This window comes from Lygodium microphyllum, chromosome 25 (assembly GCF_053477565.2).
Source record: "Lygodium microphyllum isolate KBCC chromosome 25, Lygodium_microphyllum_v1.1.10, whole genome shotgun sequence".
In the NCBI taxonomy this organism is placed as follows: Eukaryota; Viridiplantae; Streptophyta; class Polypodiopsida; order Schizaeales; family Lygodiaceae; genus Lygodium; species Lygodium microphyllum.
This window is the reverse complement of record NC_141159.1, coordinates 118,923,212-118,942,043: the sequence shown is the minus strand read 5'-3', so window position 1 is coordinate 118,942,043 and position 18,832 is coordinate 118,923,212. Positions and strand designations below refer to the sequence as shown.

General features: G+C 43.8%; 1 protein-coding gene across 1 annotated transcript in view; it reads right to left on the bottom strand.

The window, feature by feature from the left end:
- The window catches only part of ABCI13 (non-intrinsic ABC protein 11), a 94,475-nt gene that overhangs the window by 50,391 nt on the left and 25,252 nt on the right, over positions 1–18,832 (bottom strand). The window contains exon 2 of the mRNA XM_087667110.1: positions 2,702–2,839. Within this exon, the coding sequence (XP_087523236.1) occupies positions 2,702–2,839 (138 nt within the window). The remainder of the gene's footprint in view (positions 1–2,701; positions 2,840–18,832) is intronic.

The following is an 18,832-nucleotide window of genomic DNA, read 5'->3' as shown; positions in this document are numbered from 1 at the left end:
CTCCTCGGCATCAGAGGACTACGATTCGCTCCCTCGACAGTTGGTGATCATCTTCCATATCTCCGACGGCATTAGAGGACTGACTACGGTCTGCTCCCTCAATAGTTGTCTTTCACATTCCAATGATTACTTCGATAGCCCACTACCTCGAGTACTACGTTACGCTCCCTTCACTATGCAGATTTCCACAAGTGCTACCGCCTGATTCAGACAGGATAGTGCAGTTATCTTTTAAGCTTCGGCTCCATTGTATCGTCTTTTCTTCTCATAGCATGATTCAGTGCATCATCATCGTATTCTTCTTGTGTTTTTAAATTTCTCTTCTCTCTCAATGTTCTCCGTACACACTCTCTGTTACTCCTACAAACCCCACTATCTCCTTGCAGTGTCGCTTATTTTGACATGGTATCAAAGCATACTTGCTAGTTTTGACATGGTATCATAGCATACCTATTATGTTTGACACAACGCCCTCCCTACCCCTGCCTTTCCCCTTTTCCCTCTTCCACCAACTCCTGCCCCCTCTGTCATGCCCCCTCCCTCAACCTCTATTGCCACCTCCTCCCCCCAAAACGGGGCTACATACCTAAACTCCAAATGTTGAACCAATCACTCTTTCTACTTCAATGCAAAGAAAGATGTCAAAATTGATAATTTGATAAAGATCCTAAGATATCAATCAACAACACAAAAAAGCATTGGACAACCACCTTAGCAGTGTGCAAAGAGGCTTGTTGGATAAGATTAACAAACTTGAACAAGAAGCTAAAAAATGGAAGCAAGAGAACATTACCATGCTGGCAAAGATGTTGAAATGCGGGAGGAGATTATTGCCCTCAAGAACAACATCGAAGAAAAGAAAAAATACATGAAACCATGATTGCAATAAGGGAGGAAATTTCCCCAATGGTAACAAAGGAAATCAAATATAAAATGGAGGCAAATAACAAGCATGAGTAGAGGTGCTCGAGAAAAATGTCAAGGAGATGATGGAAGACCTTGCGAAGGCAATAAGAGAAGGTTACCCCAAGGATGTGTGCTGTATCATAAATACGACAATAGAAGAAGAAAGGATGAGCCAACCAAGTTGCCTCTTTTTACGGGTCAATGGAATACCTAAAAAGGAAGAATCTTCCCCAGAAAATGATGGAAAGATACTTTGCTTGCAGCTTGGCTACAAAAACGAAGACCCCCTTCCTTTCACTAAGACAAGGAGAGTAGGAAAGGACCCAAAGATGCAAACTCGTATAGTACAATTCAAAGACATAGCAGAGCCCACACCTTTCATGAAAAAGAGAGTGATACTAAGGGAGCTACCACAACATCCCATCTTCATTCATAAGGATCTCACAAAGATGCAGGTGGAGCATCAATAGGCTCACATGCCTAAGGTGATCCAGGGCAAGGAAGGAAAATAAGTGAAATACAAGGACAGCTAATCCGTGCCATTTATGACCTGACCGTTGAACCCAGACATACAGGGATAGTCGATCCATGTCATCGACGACCTGACCGTTAAACACGTACGTACATTGATTTGAGATCCAAGACTGGCACCTCTGGATATGGGAGAGTCAACATCTAGATGGCCTAGATGCATTGGCCATCTGGCAGGTATAACTGGATCCCATGATGTCACGATCTGAGGTATGGGAGATCATCAGGAACCTCATAGGGTGGCACATTTCAAAAGCGCACTACCAAATGACCTTTGGTGGTGAATGTTGCTTAGTATATGTGAGCTTGGCAAAGCTTTGAACTTCCATCATCCACTCACTCCCCGAGCATTGCAACCAGCCACAAGGTGGGTCCCGGGCCCATCAAGAGCTACATTGGTGCTTTGGAGTAACTCTTTTACAATCATATTCACAATTGAGTTGTCTAAAGTTGTCTACATTGGTCTTTTTTATGCTTACAGTCTTATTACTAGCTAACTGCATCGTCATGAGGTGTGGCAAATATACACTCTTTCTCTCCCGAACTCTTTCGAACCCACCAAATTCCAACTCTGAGATTATGCCATGATTTTATATAAAGCATACTTCTATATCAATAAGAACAAGTTTACTTGTAATCTGGACAAATCAAATATGTCTTTAGACTAGGACTTGATTTTTACTTATAAATAGATCTGCACTCTTTTCCTTATTCTCACATGCTTTGCCATAAGTTATCCAGCTATATTTTGGAATGGATGCATAGCTCTACAAATCAAAAACCCAGGTCATTTTTGGCAAGCAGGTTGAAAAATCAAGTCCTATAAACTTTTCTAGAGGTTCACTTTACACTCCTTGGTTCATGCAATGGCTTTGCTTACATCAGTGGGACAGACTGAAGTGCTGCTTTCTCATTCATAAACCAGCATACTTACGAAGATAAAAGATAGTGCTTCTGATAATAAGGATTTAACTTGGAATGGAAAATCGAACTCCATAGAGGGACATTCAAAGTTCACAATGGTTTTGAACATAGTCAACTGACATGATTCAGAGAAGTTTGAGTCCAGATCTGTATACAGGCCATTTATATCTTGCAAGTTGCCTTGCTCAATACCACTACTTAGACATTGTTCTCCACACACACCCTTTTCTGACTTATTTCAGTTTGTCCTAAAGATCATCGCTCATTGTACTTGTCAGAAAATCAATAAGTACACTGCAAAATCCCATAGATACCCCACAGAAGTACGTTATTTGTGTACCTTGAAGCTAGCACCTCTCAGAATATGTTTCTCCCCAAACGATTTATGAACATTCCGGCATTCAATCAGTATATCCGAATCATTATCATCATCAAGCCTTGTTTGTGGCATGCTACTGAGGTCCCATGTAGGATATTGCTGAAAAAAGAAAGGACATAGAAAAATTGAGAGTACTGCATGAGTATGAGAAAGTAGAATCTAAGCTAAAGTCAGAAAACAGTCATATTTGCATCGTTCTTAGACATATCATTGTTTTTTACTATCCCCTCTTCCAATTTTGTAATCACTTGAAACTTCACCATTTTTGACTAAGGTACAATGTTCATTTATGGACAACCTCTCAAGGCTCAATATAAAAGACACCAAACCAAAAAAATTTAAGTTCAATTACATGGCTGTTGCTACAGAAGATACATGTAATACAACAAATATAAAGAAAAAGAAAGCCTAATGCACGAGGAATGAGTGTGCAATCAAGACAATTGCCAAGCTCAATAAGGAGAATAAGGTAAACAGCTAATATATAAAACAGAAATATTACAAAAAAAGATGATATCTTGGTGCGCACACACAGCGATAGTGTGAACACACACACATGATACGGATGCTCTGAAGAGATGGTCGATATATTTGCAAGTTCAAGGTTTATGACTCGAGATTGTAACAGATATAACTTTTCATGATCTTGGCATCAGGTTTGATGTGGCTTCATGTAACAATGGTGATGACAAGGCAGATCACCATGGGTTTGCCACGACATGGCAGTTGATTACAGTAGGACCAGCAAATAGTTGCCCTCTGCTCCTAGTCATCATAAGTGATGGCACTGGCACAACTAATGGCATCATTGAAACCCCCCATCCATTATTCAGCATGCTCCTAAATATGCTTAGGGAAAGATCAGCAACCTTTGATTTGCAACTCCCACGTTACACTACCTTCGGCCTGTATGGTACATTCTCATGGCCATTGCACATGGGGCTGTCATTGGTCCTGCGTTTACTATCGCTTGATTGGCGTCAATTAAACTAGACGTCTTTGGAATCTTAGCCTCATGTTCATCCTGCTCCATGGTTTTCTAAATATGTTTGCAAAGTCCATAGCCTTTAAATCATCATCCTCCTCAGACTTGTCGGATGATTACTAGCACCTATGGGCTCTTGAGACAAGGGAATTACTCCAATTACAATGGGGTCCAATGAAATGTTCCAGATGCATTCTCATCACTCAGCTGAGTAGGTGCAATTTATTGGTTACATCAGCTTGTGCTTACAACCAGTGTCAAATGAGACTCAGCCTTTCTATCCTCCTAGAAGTCTATAATCTAGAGCAATAGCACAAGCGCAATCGCCTCTGGAGCTTATGAACCATCTCCAATTGAACCATAACACCTTTTCAAGACAAACTCACAGTCAGAGCATCAACTCTGTGAAAGTGCAACATTGTCGCAGATATTGAGGCATAAGGCCTGGTCATTTGGCCGCAAACTTGAGGCACTAGGAATCCAAGGCCACCAGTAACATTGTTGACCAAACTTACATTCAAAGCCCCTGGCCTTGACTTCTTTAGCTCTCTACTCTAGACCCTAGGGTCAACTAAGGCTGATCAGGCATGGGATTTCAGAGCATCAAACTCTGCACACCTTTGGCAACCATAGACTACCTATGATGGGCCTTTGAACCACTGGGTTGTTGTGGCTTAGACACTCAACTACTGGGTAACCTGAACTTGAAATTTCACCTGTTAAATGGTATCTCAAAGTTCTGAGCTAACTCAAGAGGTCTTTGGCAACTCTTGCATGCGAAACTGCAGACATCCCACTGAATCTGGTGCCCAACTAGGTGGTCACGAGGGGGACCTTAATTGAGTAACTAGAACAAGAATTTACATCAAGAATACAAACTGCAAACTAAGCATATAGTGGTAATACAAACCTAGATGAAGGCCTAACAAACCTGGCCAATCATAAGAGAGTATGTCTGTCTAAATTTCTGTGATTAGGAAATTAGTATCACTGCCACACACACTTGGCACCAATGAAGTGACAGAAGCTAGCAAGAATTTTTCTGTACCATTAAATATGTGTGCAAGAAAACAAATTTTAAACTAATGCAAAAGCAAATCCACTTTGAAAAGGAGACCGCTTACTAGTCTGATGCTTTAGGCCGTTTAGCAGGCCATCTACATGGCAAGTGCTTGCCTCACCTAGATCTTCACCAATTTAAGCCTACTCTTGCTTGAATCAGATGCAATCACACTCAGTCAGCGGTTTCACTCCTGCCCCTCAGGTGGGGTCTCGACTCTGTCTTGTTGATACCTGTCCCAGACCTCACACTCTTATTGCCAGGCAACAGGCTCCTCCGTTTGATCCTATCACTTTGGCTCAATCTATAACCTCACCAAAGTAAACTTTGAGATTTCACCTGTTGAACTCCTAAACAATCAATGACTCGAAAATCTGCTCTCTCTTTATGTTCTATGCATACTGCTCTGACATCAATCGACATCAATCGATCCATTTACATTTGGAGTACCTGGATGATTGAACCTTTCTTCAGGTTTCTGCCTATGGGAAAAGGGCACAATTACAGCCATCCACCAAAAGTATATTTGTGCTTTTCAAGTCACCTGCTGACTATGGATCACCAACGTCCAAGTCTGAAGATCATCATGTTAGAGCCTTGTTAAGTTGTAGCTATAAAACCCATGTTATGTACACATGGCAGAGTCAGATACCTAAGGGATTGAACCTTGACATACCAGCTTCCAATAAGCTTGAATAGCAACTGAGATTGAAAATGATACACTGCAGCACATAATTAAGATGGAGAATCCAAAAATGTCTCAAACCTACTAAGCCCCTCCCCCAAAAAAGAAGCAACAAAAAAGTGTTTTTTCTTTGAGGTTGTAGGAGATAAATAGCCAATTATTGACTAAATTGACCAGTTGGCCAAACTGCATAAATGCAGATCAGACCAGTCACAAACTGATACTCATGCAAAAATGTGGCCTCCCAGGTCAGCTTGTCCACACTTGGTATGTGTTCACATTGCCAAAAATGGATGCACATGCAGAACCTCCACCTAAAGTGTCTAAGACAAATGAACTGATGGACAAATACAAAGTCAGAGCTACAAATGTCCCAATCTGACTCGAACTAAGGCTCACAAGCAAGAGATGACCATACATGACACACCACTACTAGCATCCCCTCTTAGATCCTAAACATGGTGGACGGCTGAAGAAGATGGAATGGATCCTAAAGTGGCAAGAGTGCCACTACCAATGTAGTCCGTTAATGATGAGCATCAGCTGAGTAAGGCCCCTCTCCACTAAAAGCCCAATCCAATAGGAGGACACCATAGACCAATGAGAGCGGAGGGCCTCAAACCGATCACTCCACAGATCAATAGAGTTTAACTTTGATTGCATAGCTGCCATCCAATATTCATTTTGTAAAGCATCATGTAAAGAAACAAGTTTTCATTGCATGCAATAGCTACTAGTGCTTGCGCAACCAAGTTACCCTATGCATGGTGAGTGGCTGCTCTAGTTCTGCCAGGAAGAGAAAAGGGCTGTTTGTTGTCCAATAATGCATCTAACAACCATCTAGAACTATTTTAGCTTCCCAAATAGCAGCCCTCTTATTGGCCACTTCATAATCAGCAATGCCTTGATCAATTGGCTGAAAATCAGGCTGTTGTTCAGCATGTGTTTGCTGCTAATTTTGCTACTATAAACCCTCAGTAGGTTGCTGAAATTGATGAAAATTAGGTTCACTTTGCTGAAATAATGGCAAGAAACTGTCAAGCATGTCCATAGACTCCACATTCGGTTGATGTTTGCAGTCCATGAAGGGCTGACCAGCATGTTTAACAAATACCACATCTCTACTAACAAAAATCTTGTCGGTGGAGGGTTGGTACAAACAGTACCCTCTACTTTTTGCACTAAAACCAATATAGATGCATTTAACAGCCTTGTCTTTCAATTTATGTTTTCATGGTTGTGGCACTAAAGTATATGCCAAACAACCAAAGACATGGATATGTGACACCACTCATTTCCGTCCATTCCAAGCCTCATAAGGCCTACAATCAGCTGATGCTTTAGTTAGGGCTGCAATTCAGCACATATACTGCACACATAATAGCATCAAGCCAAAACTTTCGGGACAGCTTATTGTGTGACAACATACAACATGCCATTTCCATCATGTGTGATTTTTTCTTTCAGCCATACCATTTTGTTGCGGTGTGTAAGACGTAGTACACTAATGGATAATGCCCCTTTCAACCAACGAGTTGAACTCTCATGACATATATCTGTTAGAGTGCAGCGGTGCGGAAGCGTAGGACTGAGAGAGAGAGAACGCAGAGAGAGAAGAGAGAAAGAGACAGTGGACGATGAAGATCTGCTGTATAAAGAATGCTGAATACAAAGATATGCAGATATATACACAGGCGCAGTGCGCTGGACTGCGTGTCTCCACCTCGACGATGCAACCTGCTGTCCACCTCGAAGTCCGCTGCAGTCTGCACTGTCTGCTGTCTGAAATCTGTGAATAGAGACAAAATCTGCGCGTCACCAGTCTGTAATCTGCGAGCAGAGAAGTGTGCCAGACTGCTGAGAATGTCGGGTATAAATAGCCGAGAAACGGGGGAAAAGAGGGCGCCAGAAATAGCCAGGCGGCTGCATTAAATGCAGCCGACTGGCTGCTGCAGGTCGGACTGCCACGTGGCAGTCCGACTGCATGCAGTCGGACTGCACCAGGCCTGCCCTGCTGACATGATCTGATCTCTAACACCCCCTCTCAGAGCCCGGGCAGGGCAGAAGCCTGAGGGATCTGGAATGTCGCCGAAGAAGAGCCTGAGGAAGCGCCTTCGTAAACAAATCCGCAAGATTGTCCTCCGTCTTGCAATACTCCACAGTGATGGTCTCATCCAAAAGCTTTTCTCGGATGAAGTGGTACTGGATCTCAATGTGCTTCGTCCGGGCATGAAAAACAGGGTTCCTTGCCAAGGCAATGCAACTCTCATTGTCACATCGCAGCAATGTAGGACGAGTCTGGGGACACCCAAGCTCCTCCAATAATCTCCGAAGCCACACAACCTCGCATGTGGTGGAAGACGCAGCCCGATACTCCGCCTCAGTAGACGAAAGGGCTACCGTGGGCTGCTTCTTGCTACTCCATGAAATAACACCTGCACCCAAAGTAAAACAGTAACCTGTAGTAGACCGCCTATGGTCCACGTCACCGGCCCAATCCGAGTCGCTCCAACCTGCAAGTACAAGATCTGACCCATCTATCCCTGCAGGGTAATGAATACCTAAATCAGACGTCCCCCTCAGATACCGAAGTATCCTCTGAGCAGCCTGCCAATGCACCGTCTTAGGTTCACTCATGAACCCTGCCAAGAGCCCAACAGCAAAACATAGATCAACCTGGTGTTGAGAAGCCAAATCAAAGATCCAATCAACTGTCGATAGCGGGACGCATCCGCCAAAGGAGAAGCTGAATGGGAAGTGGCCTTCCAGTTCGGATCCATAGGAGTAGAGAGGGCCCGACAATCCTCCATCTCAAAGGACACCAAGAGCTCCTGTACATATCTCTGTTGAGAGATAAAGATCCCCCTCTGAGACTGATAAATCTCATGGCCCAAAAAGAAATGGAGTAGACCCAAGTCCGTCATCTCGAACGTCCGATGTAAAGCTGACTTCATCTCCTGGACCTGCTGTGCAGCATCACCTGTGACAATCAAATCATCAACATATAATACAAACAGCACACAACCATCCTCGGAAGTGTGAACATACAGCTACGGATCGGCCTTGGACCGCCGATATCCCAACTGAGACTGGAGGAACGAATCAATCTTCTCGTTCCATGCACGCGGAGCCTGCTTGAGGCCATACAAGGCCTTCTTCAACCTGTAGACTTTCCCATCTGAAGAACCAAAGCCAGGAGGCTGCTCAACATAGATCTCCTCCTTCAAATCACCATTGAGGAAGGCCGACTTCACATCCAACTGATAAACAGGCCAGCCAAAGCAAGAACAGCTCTAATGGTTGCCATACGAGCTGTGGGGGCAAAAGTGTCATGACAGTCAATACCTGGGCGCTATGCAAAACCTTTAGCAACAAGGCGAGCCTTGTGCTTATCCAAAGTACCATCACTGAGGTATTTGGTCTTGAAGACCCACTTGACTCCAATCACCTTCTTCTTCGGGGGGCGAGGCACGAGTGACCAAGTGCCATTCCTCTCAATAGCCTCCAACTCAGCTTCCATAGCTTTCTTCCATGGTGCGGACTGTAAAGCCTCCTTCACAGAGGTGGGCTCTCGATCCTGCATAACACGGGTCATCAAACAATAGTTGGAGCAAACAAGCTCCGTAGAATGTGCCTGGTGCCTCCGTGACCGCCGCGGACCATCCTGCGGTCCCCACTCCTCAGGAACCCCCTCGATCCCTGAATCACGGAGTGTGTCACGGGCCCAGCAAGGAGGAGGCCGAACCTCCCCGCGTCGTTCTCCATCAGCAGAAGACTCTGGAATATCCACCGGTGGTAACTCCTCAGAGGTGTCCGGTGGAACAGTAGACTCTGTGTCAGAAACAGAATCATAATCAAAAGGCACGGGCTCCAATGGAACTGTAGAAGGAGCCCAACTCTCCCCTGGATCTCCAAGAACGGGATGTTCCTCACCCATTGAAGTAGCCGGAACCTCCACAAACCGCACATCACGGCTAGTGTACACATCACGCTTGACGGGATCATACAGTCGGTAGCCTTGGGACTGGGAGCTATAGCCAACAAATACCTGTTTTCGGGAAGCCGCTTCAAATTTATCACGGTGAGCCTTGGGAATGTGAACATAGGCATCACACCCAAAGACTCGAAAGTAAGAAACATCTGGCTTCGTCCCAAAAAAAGCCTCAAATGGGGTCATCCCTTCCACGGCCGAAGTAGGGGATCGATTAAGGATGTGGACTGCAGTAGCCACAGCCTCGGCCCACAGAACCTGAGGGGTCTGTCGGTGCTCCATCATGGTGCGCGCCATCTCGATCACACTGCGGTTCTTCCGTTCAAGAATACCATTTTCTTGAGGAGTATTGGTATTGGCAAAGTCCTGGTGAATTCCTCTATCTGCACAAAACCGAGCAAACTCATTAGACACAAATTCACCTCCCTTGTCGGATCGCAAGGTCTTCAACTTCCGGCCTGATCGGTTCTCCTCAAAGAGAAGCCAATCCTTGAAGTGCGAGAAAGCTTCTGACTTTAATGCCAAAAAGTAGGCCCATGTCATCCTGCTATAGTCATCCACGATCAGCATGAAGTACGAGCTCCCACGCAAGGACTCATTCCTCATAGGGCCACATAGATCCGTAGATACTAGCTCCATCGGTGAAGTAGACCGCCGCGAAGCTGTGTGGGGAATGGCATCCCTATGCTGCTTCCCCCGAATGCAGGAGACACATGGCTACTGGCTCACCACTATATCCGGCAACCCTCGAACAAGCTGTCCACGTGACGCCCTCCGAAGATAGTCATAGTTCAGGTGACCAAACTGAGCATGCCATAATTCTGACTGTGACTGTGAGGTAAGAAGAAGAGTAGAGAGGGCGGTGGAAGACTTCAGTTTGTAAATGCCGTTCTCCTCATATCCGGATAAGAGAACCTTCCTCGATCCATGATCAAGGACTCGCACGGTAGTACTGTCAAACTCCACCAAAAGACCAAGGGAGCAAATCTTATGAACTGAAAGGAGATGGTACCCTAATCCTGGTACATGCAAAACCTCGGAGGTATGGGTACCACCTCATCCATCCGGAATAAGCTGCATCTTACCCCGACCTGCTACAGAAACTGAAGAGCTGTCTCCAATGAGAATCTGCCCACGCGAGGGTCGCAGCTGGGCAACACCATCTGATGAAGGAGTCATGTGCCGTGAGGCACCACTATCAACAATCCACTCTCGAGCCTGGGGAGCCGTCATCGCAGCATCAGAAGCATTCGGTGAAGCGTCCTCAATGACAGCTAGATGAAGAAATGCAGCTAATGAGGGTGCAGCCACCGCTCCAGAATCCTTGGTGTCCTTCTTCTTAGTGTCCTTCGTGTCTTTGTCAGGGCAATCCTTCTTCCAATGGCCAGTCTGTCCACAAATATGGCATGTGGAGTCTTTGTCCTTGTCCTTCTTGGACTTGTTATCCCCCTTCTTCTTCTTTTGGTCCTTCCCCTTCTTCTGAGAGGCTTGACCTGTCAGCGCCTCCGACTTGGAAGCATTCTGTCCCTTTAACTGTTCCTCTTGGTCCAAAACCATAGGAACCAACTCTTCCCACCGAAGAGTAGACTCTCGCCCCGAAGCAATAAGGGCAGAGTAAAATGTACCGAATCGTGGCGGCAACTAGGACAATAGTGTGATCGCCATGTCTTCGGAGGAAATCGGCTTCCCCGCATTCTGAACCTGCATCTGTAGCTGCCTTAGCTTGTTAATGTGTTCCCGTAGCGAATAAGACTTATTTACGGACAAGGTCCGCATCTGTACCTCCAAAGAAACCCTCTTCATTAGGGTCATCCGATTGTACATCTGATCAAGCTCCAGCCATATCTCCCGAGCCACCGTCAAGTGCTCGATGTAAGCGATCACGGCTGTAGTGCATGATAGAAAGAGAAAGGATCGAATCCTGGCATTCAGTTTGTCCCAATGAGACTGGGCCTTGGCCAACTCCGCACGAGCATCGGAAGAGAGTTTGGACTCATCTCTTACCAAGGGCCGGTCAATCTCCTCCTGTACCAACTCCGCCAAATCATAGGACTCAAGGATGGCCAACATCATGACGCGCTAAATGCGGTAGTTGTCGCCGTCGAGCTTCTGATCTGTAGGAAGAGCCGGTAAGATAGGCACCTTCCGGTCCATAATCGCCTGGAACTCCAAGTCCATCTCTGTAGACATCTTTACCTGCAATGCCTTCACAAACGCAAAAGCAACCCCCTCTGACTGGGAAAACTGAGCCTGCTAAGGCGCTTCCGCGTCCTGAAGCTTCTTCACTCGCCGAAGGCGATGAAAAAGCAAAACCTGCACTTGTAGGCTGAAAACTCAAACTTCCTCCGCGTCAAACAGCAGTAAACAGCAGCAAATCCACCACCTGTACTCCTTTCCTGTGCGCCCACACTCGTTTCAGCCTTGTTCCAAGGCGCAGCCCTCCTGTCTGCCCTTAAACGCAAAAAACGCAAATTTGTGTCGCGATGGAAACTCCTCTTCAGGTTGATTCTGCGCTCAGTCAGCCCTCAAACACTGCTCTGATACCATGTCAGAGTGCAGCGGTGCGGAAGCGTAGGACTAAGAGAGAGAGAACACAGAGAGAGAAGAGAGAAAGAGACAGTGGACGATGAAGATCTACTGTATAAAGAATGCTGAATACAAAGATATGCAGATATATACACGGGCGCAGTGCGCTGGACTGCGTGTCTCCACCTCGACGATGCAACCTGCTGTCCACCTCGAAGTCCGCTGCAGTCTGCACTGTCTGCTGTCTGAAATCTGTGAACAGAGACAGAATCTGCGCATCACCGGTCTGTAATCTGCGAGCAGAGAAGTGTGCCAGACTGCTGAGAATGTCGGGTATAAATAGCCGAGAAACGGAGATGCACTCATACCCCACAACAAAATGGAATTGCAGAAAGGAAAAATAGGCATATTGGAGAGGTATCTCGTGCCATGCTCAATGAAAAAGACTTGCCAGTTTTTTTACTGGGCTGAAGCAGTTGCTACAGCAATCTACATAATGAACAGGACTCCCACTGCAGCAATACATGGCATGACTCCAGAGGAGAGGTATACTAGTAGGAAACGAGATATTTCTCATTTGAAAATTTTTTGTTGCATTGCCTATGTTCATGTGCCAGATGAGTTGAGATCCAAGTTAGATCCAAAAGCTGAGAAGTGCATCTTTATTGGTTACTCTTTGTAGCAGAAAGGGTATAGATGCTATAACCCTTCTACTCGTAAGTTTACAGTGAGCAGAGATGTTGTTTTTGATGAGATGAGTAGCTGGTATAAACCAGTAAAGATGGTACCACCCTTGGGAAACGAAGCACAATGCACTTTGCCAAGTATACAACTTTCATATACATTGTGAGTAGGTGCTTTCAATGGAGAGAGATTAAGCACCATATTTTTGCTTCTTAGACATAGCAAACTACCATAATTAAGATGACCAAACCGAGCATGCCATAACTCAATGTCATCCACAATGGTGGCATCAACATGTAATCCATCCTCTAATGCTCTCCTCTCATATAAATCAAGTTGATAAGAGTCCATTGTACAAAGTAACAGTGCCAATGAGGGCATCCCCATCATTACAATTATAGACACTAAATCGATCCATATGGAATTTGACCACAAAACTAGCACATGCAATGGCTAAAACTGAAAGCAAGTTTTTCTTTATGCTTGGCACATACAAAACCTTTTTAAGTATAATAGTTTCCCCGTTCACTACAATAATGGGAATCTGACAATTTCCTCAAATGGCATATGAAGCATTGTTTGCACATACAACTGATCTCTCCTTTTGCACATTTGTATATGAAACAAACAAGTCACAAAAGCATGTTATATACCTAGAAGTGCCACTGTCGAAATAACAAGTGCTACAATTTTCAGCAACTCAAAGACTATGCTCATGTGAAAAAGGATCATATGAACAACACACAACAAAGGCATTAGACTGACCAATGTCCAAACTTGCCAAATGTGCGGTTGCATCCTTTGCATTTACTGAATTTTCAGCAACACTCGTGCCCAATTGTTTCTTCTTTTCACTTGCCATCCTCTTTCTGCATTCTTCAATTACATGCACCTTCTTCCTACAATAATTGCATCTCTTTTTCTTAGCACCATCATCCTTGGTGCTTGAGGAGTCCATAGAAGAAGCTGTTTTGCCTTTTCCTTTAAAGTTAAGGCCTACCATGACTTCCCTTTGTTATAATGGATACCTGCAAATGCTTAGTTGTCCATACTTATATAAGAGCGACTCATCCTTGATTGCTCTTCTTACAACAATAGTGATACCAATGTATCAAATGTGTAAGCATTAGCATCTCCTTTTTCAAGTAAACGAAGTGTCGTATCAAATTTTGATAAGTATCAAGTAGACGAACCAAGACTATAGATACAAGAGATGCAACAGGAATGATTTCATCAACATTAGCAAGCTGTTACGTAATGTCCTTAACACGTGTAATGTAGGCATCAACACTTTATCATGTGCTCCATCTCAAGCTTCTTACGCAAATAGGCTACATGAGCCTCATTACTCACCTGATACAATGAGACAAGCTTATCCCAAGCATCCTTGGCATTGTGCATGATCAAATATGCAAGAGAACGTGTCTCTTGCACAAAAGTGCAATCAAATCAAGAGCTTGGGCATCACACCCATCCTATCTCAACTAATCTGTTGTAGGAGGTATAGGAGGAGATGGAGCTCAAGATCCACTAGTTATTGTGGATGAGCCAAAAGAAACTGTGACATTCTATGTAGCACGGCCTACACGCCTAACTTCTAAACCACATACATCAGCCCAAAGCTACTTGGCAACAAGTACATGCTTCATCACATATACCCACATGAGATAATTAGTACCATCTAATTTGACTGAGTTCCCAAACATGTTGAGCAAATCATTTTGCCTGGCCATTGCTTGCTGAAATTTCTGGGTTTTTTAAAAACCAACTACTGTCCAAAGTAAAATGTAGATGCAACTCAAAAAGAAAACAAAGAAAATACCAAAAACTCACAATTTTTCAAAAAATTGAAGGTGTCAATGAAGAAATTGCACTTGAAAGAGCTACAAGTGCACGAATGTTGATGTAGAAGGTATAATTGACCTCATGCTAATGAATTTGGGAAAATTTTGCAAAATCCCCAAATTTAACTAGTGAAATTTGCTAAAATTGGAGCTCAAATTGAATAACCCCAAATTTTGACACAAAATCGAGCAATTTCTGTGCTCAAAATGCAGAATCCCCAAAACTTTTGTGAGATTTGGAATTTTCAGACAAAAGTCCTAAAATTCAGGAAGAAATTTGGGAAAAATGAATGATTGGCTACAAAATGCACAAATTTTGTGCTTCACAAGGGCACTGCCCACAAGCAAGAGTAATTTAAAGGGTCTACATGTTGATTAAGATTTAAGTGTTGAATAATTTAATGAAAAAGCTAACGTGTACAAATTGGACCAGCACGTGCACAGGTAAAAATAGTTGTTAGCTAACTAGACAAGGGACACGTTGACTATCAACAAGCAAAACAAGTCTGTCAAGCAAATGGATCTATCAAACTTGTCACGAGTAGTTTTGATGTGGTGCAAGCTGGTAAAAAACTGGTAAATGTAGTCAACACAGCGTCTAACAGAATCACATGCGAAACTTGATCTGACAAACGCTAACGCAGCACAGCGTATTAGGTGACGGGCAAGAGGTGACATGGCAAGAAACTGGCCTTGAAGATCAGCACGAGAGCTATAGGTGCAAATGTGACCTATCGTAACAAGATGCAGATTGTATGTAGGCTATCAATGAAGATGTGCAACACATAACCAACTAAAAGTTGCACGCAAACTGAGGGGAAAGAGAGCAACCGAGCTTGAGGCTCAACCACGACTATAACGCCTAGCAAGCAAGGTGGTAGCTGGGAGGTATGACTCTGATACCATTGTTAGGTTAGGATTCAGCAATACGCACTTACGCACACACACTCACGATGAACAAGTGAACTGCAAGAGAGAAGAGACTACTAGAAGATCACATCCACTATGTGAGAATGAATAAAAGTACAATCCCTAAGCTACTAAGTACCACACCTATTGACGGGTGTTTACATAAGGAAAAAACCCTTCTCCAGCTAGAAGGCAAAAAATGCCTGCGAGATAAGGGAGCGTTCACACTACAACATAGGAGAAACACAATAAGTTTAACACTCTGAGCATACCTGAAGATGGATTCCCTGCCTTTGGCCAGACCGCCAAAGTATCCCCTCATGTGAGCTCAAACTAGGAGCCAATCCCACTCTCCATTAAATAACAGCCCATCATGAACCTGAAAGTCAATCCTAGCTCCACGATTTGAAAACCAGCCAGACCTCAATTGATGCGTGAAGGAGGTCTCTCTTTGGATCCTGTGCATATGTATACATGTATAGATGAGGCTCACCTGCCCCACCTTACCATCCTCTCACAATCCCTCTCTAGCACTAGAGGATTTATTAGGGGTGAACTAGGAAGCAACAAAAGGAGGGGCTTCCAAGCCCTCCCTCGATCTGAAGAAGATGACCCCATCTGCGTCTTGGCCTTTGCCTTGGCCAAAGAATCTTAATCAGAGTCGGAGGAGGATAACTCAACAAAGGAGTCCATATCTTGCTTTTTCTTCTTCTTCTTCTGCTCCTTTTGAGAAGCAACTCCTTACAATCTTTGCGCAATTGTCCCTTCTTACCACAGCGATAACACTGGCCCTTTAACTTCTTCTTCCTATCTCCCCTCTCTCAAGCTACAAATGCCTCATTGGAGCCACCATACTAAGATGGAAGCCTCTCCTGTAGCTGCAAAGGCACCTCATGCTGAAGTAGCATCGAGGACATATGGGTAAATCTCATTGGTGTCGATGATGTCTGAGCCCACAAAGCATTGGCTACCCCATTAAACCCTGGAGGGAGCTTGTAGAGCACATTCCCCACAACATGAGCCTTTAGGAGGGTGGACTACATGTGATAAAGTTGATCTTGTACCTAACTAACATGAAGCAAGAATAATTGGATAGTATTCTTAGGCTCAAACTATATCTATTGGAGTTGTCCATAGAGGGTGATTACACACATGGTTAAGGGAGCCTTATACAACAGCTAAAGCTTCTCCTATACTCATGCAAATGTCCTGCAAGATATAACGGCTGGTAGAATCTCTTCATACATACATTGGAAAAGAGCAGAATACGCACTAGCGTCATCGAAATCCCATGTAAGCACAACTTCCTGTGCTTGTCCTAGTCCCTATCATCCGAAAGAGAAGTGGGAGGCTAAGGATGCTCAATAGCTCCAGAAACTACATACCACAACCGCTTCTGCATAAATCATGCCTTCATAACAACACTCCATGTTAAGTAATCAGGGCTATGAAGTTTATCATCAATAGAACAACGAGGAGGAGCCATTTGGAGAAGGTAAGAAAAGAAAAGAGAATAGAGAGAGAGAGAGAGAGAGAGAGAGAGAGAGAGCATACATCCGAAAACAACATAGACTACACAAAGTACAAGTTCACACATAGTGTCAAGGGGAACTTATCACAAAACATCTCCGAAATCTCGGAGAATCAGAGTGACTACAGCCAACAAACACTAATAAAGGCTGGAAACACTGACGCCCAACCTGCAGGACCACGAAATGCTGAAAACACAAATGCAGAGTTGAAAAAACACAGGCAGAAAGGTGCATTAAATGCAGCAAATCAGCATTAAAATATTGCAAAAAATCAAGACAGAGACTTCAGCATAAAAATCCAGAAGGGTGAAGGCTGAAAACATGCAGAAAATACGCAAAAACTGGCTGCCTAGGCTGCAGCTGACAAAAGAAGGCTGATCAGCACCAAAAAATTTGTGATGGCAAACCGTCCATAGCAAAAAATAGCACCCACAGCCCAAACAAGGACGTCTAATACCATGTCAAAAGTGGGTGCAGCAATGGAAGCGTAGAAGACTGCTACAGTAGATTGCACAACATGAGAAAAGAGAAAAATAAAAGAACACTGCAACGAGAGAACTCAGAGATACGCTCAGGAAATGGAATCCATATACCAAACACAAGGCAGTCACGTACAACAAAGCGTCACTAGTTGCGTGGGCAATGGCACCAACTCCCTCTCTCCAATAGGATCTGCTCTGGAAGATTGCAAATGATGAATAAATGACTTATTAGGTCAGCCAGCATCTAGGACCACAATAAATGCAATCGGCCAGCAAATAATTTCATAAATCACATGAATAATGACCAAAACAATGCCTAAAATAGATTATGATACCCCGCTCACAAATAGGCATGCCTAAACTCACTCATGAGCTAACTAAACTACTAATGGCAAGGTCTTCCCACAATGTGGACACTTGGTATATCCTTTGCACTTCCCCTCTATACTTGTATAAAAGTTTGAAGATGATTCCGATTTCTTCGACTAACTCTTCCCTTTCTTTTGCCTTGTTTGTCACAAGGTTGTGGCATGCATCCTACTCTAGCACCATCGGCCTCCATCTCATTAAGGTGTCTCTTCATTGTAAGAGAATCTCCGATACCACAAAGATGACGACATAGTTGTGACTCAAGTCATGTGATGCCCAAATGTCCAAACTTGGTAAAGAGAGGTCAATCTAGTCCAGATTCTATTGCAATGCAAGCACATCTTGAATGCACAAATACAGGCCCACAATCAAGCCCAACATGGGGTTCCACAATAGATTGAGGAATAGGGACTCATACATTTCAATTAAATCTACTTTTCAATTTCAAAGGCTAAATTCAAAAAATCTATTTAGCGAATTCACTCATACATCATTACCTCAACTAAATTTTCCACCCACTTCTTCCACTACATTACCATTCACGCCATTCAACTTTTTTATACATACACCACCAATGACATCTCACATTACACCAAAGAGTTCATCAAACAAGAGTTCATCAAACATAGATACATCCTTTAGGACCTTTTCTTTTCCAAGTGTTGCACACCCATTGATCGAGATAACGACCAATTTATTTTGGAAGGGGTTGTTTGAGAATGTGGGTACCACACTCAAATTCTTATCATCCTTCTATCTATAGACAAATGGTCAATCTGAAGGGGAAATTTCCACAATGCTAGATCTTTCGAGGTGTTATGTATCAAAGCATAAGACACAGTGGGAGTAGTATTTGCCCTTGGTAGAGTTAGCATATAGCAATACGGTGCATAGCTCCATTGATAAAGCCCCATTTGAGGTTGTCGAGGGTGGCAAGAAGTTACCACCTATCTTGCATACTAAGGATAAGATCTTTGAGGCTGATCAATAAGTGGAAAGCTTGGATACAACCTATGCAAAGATAA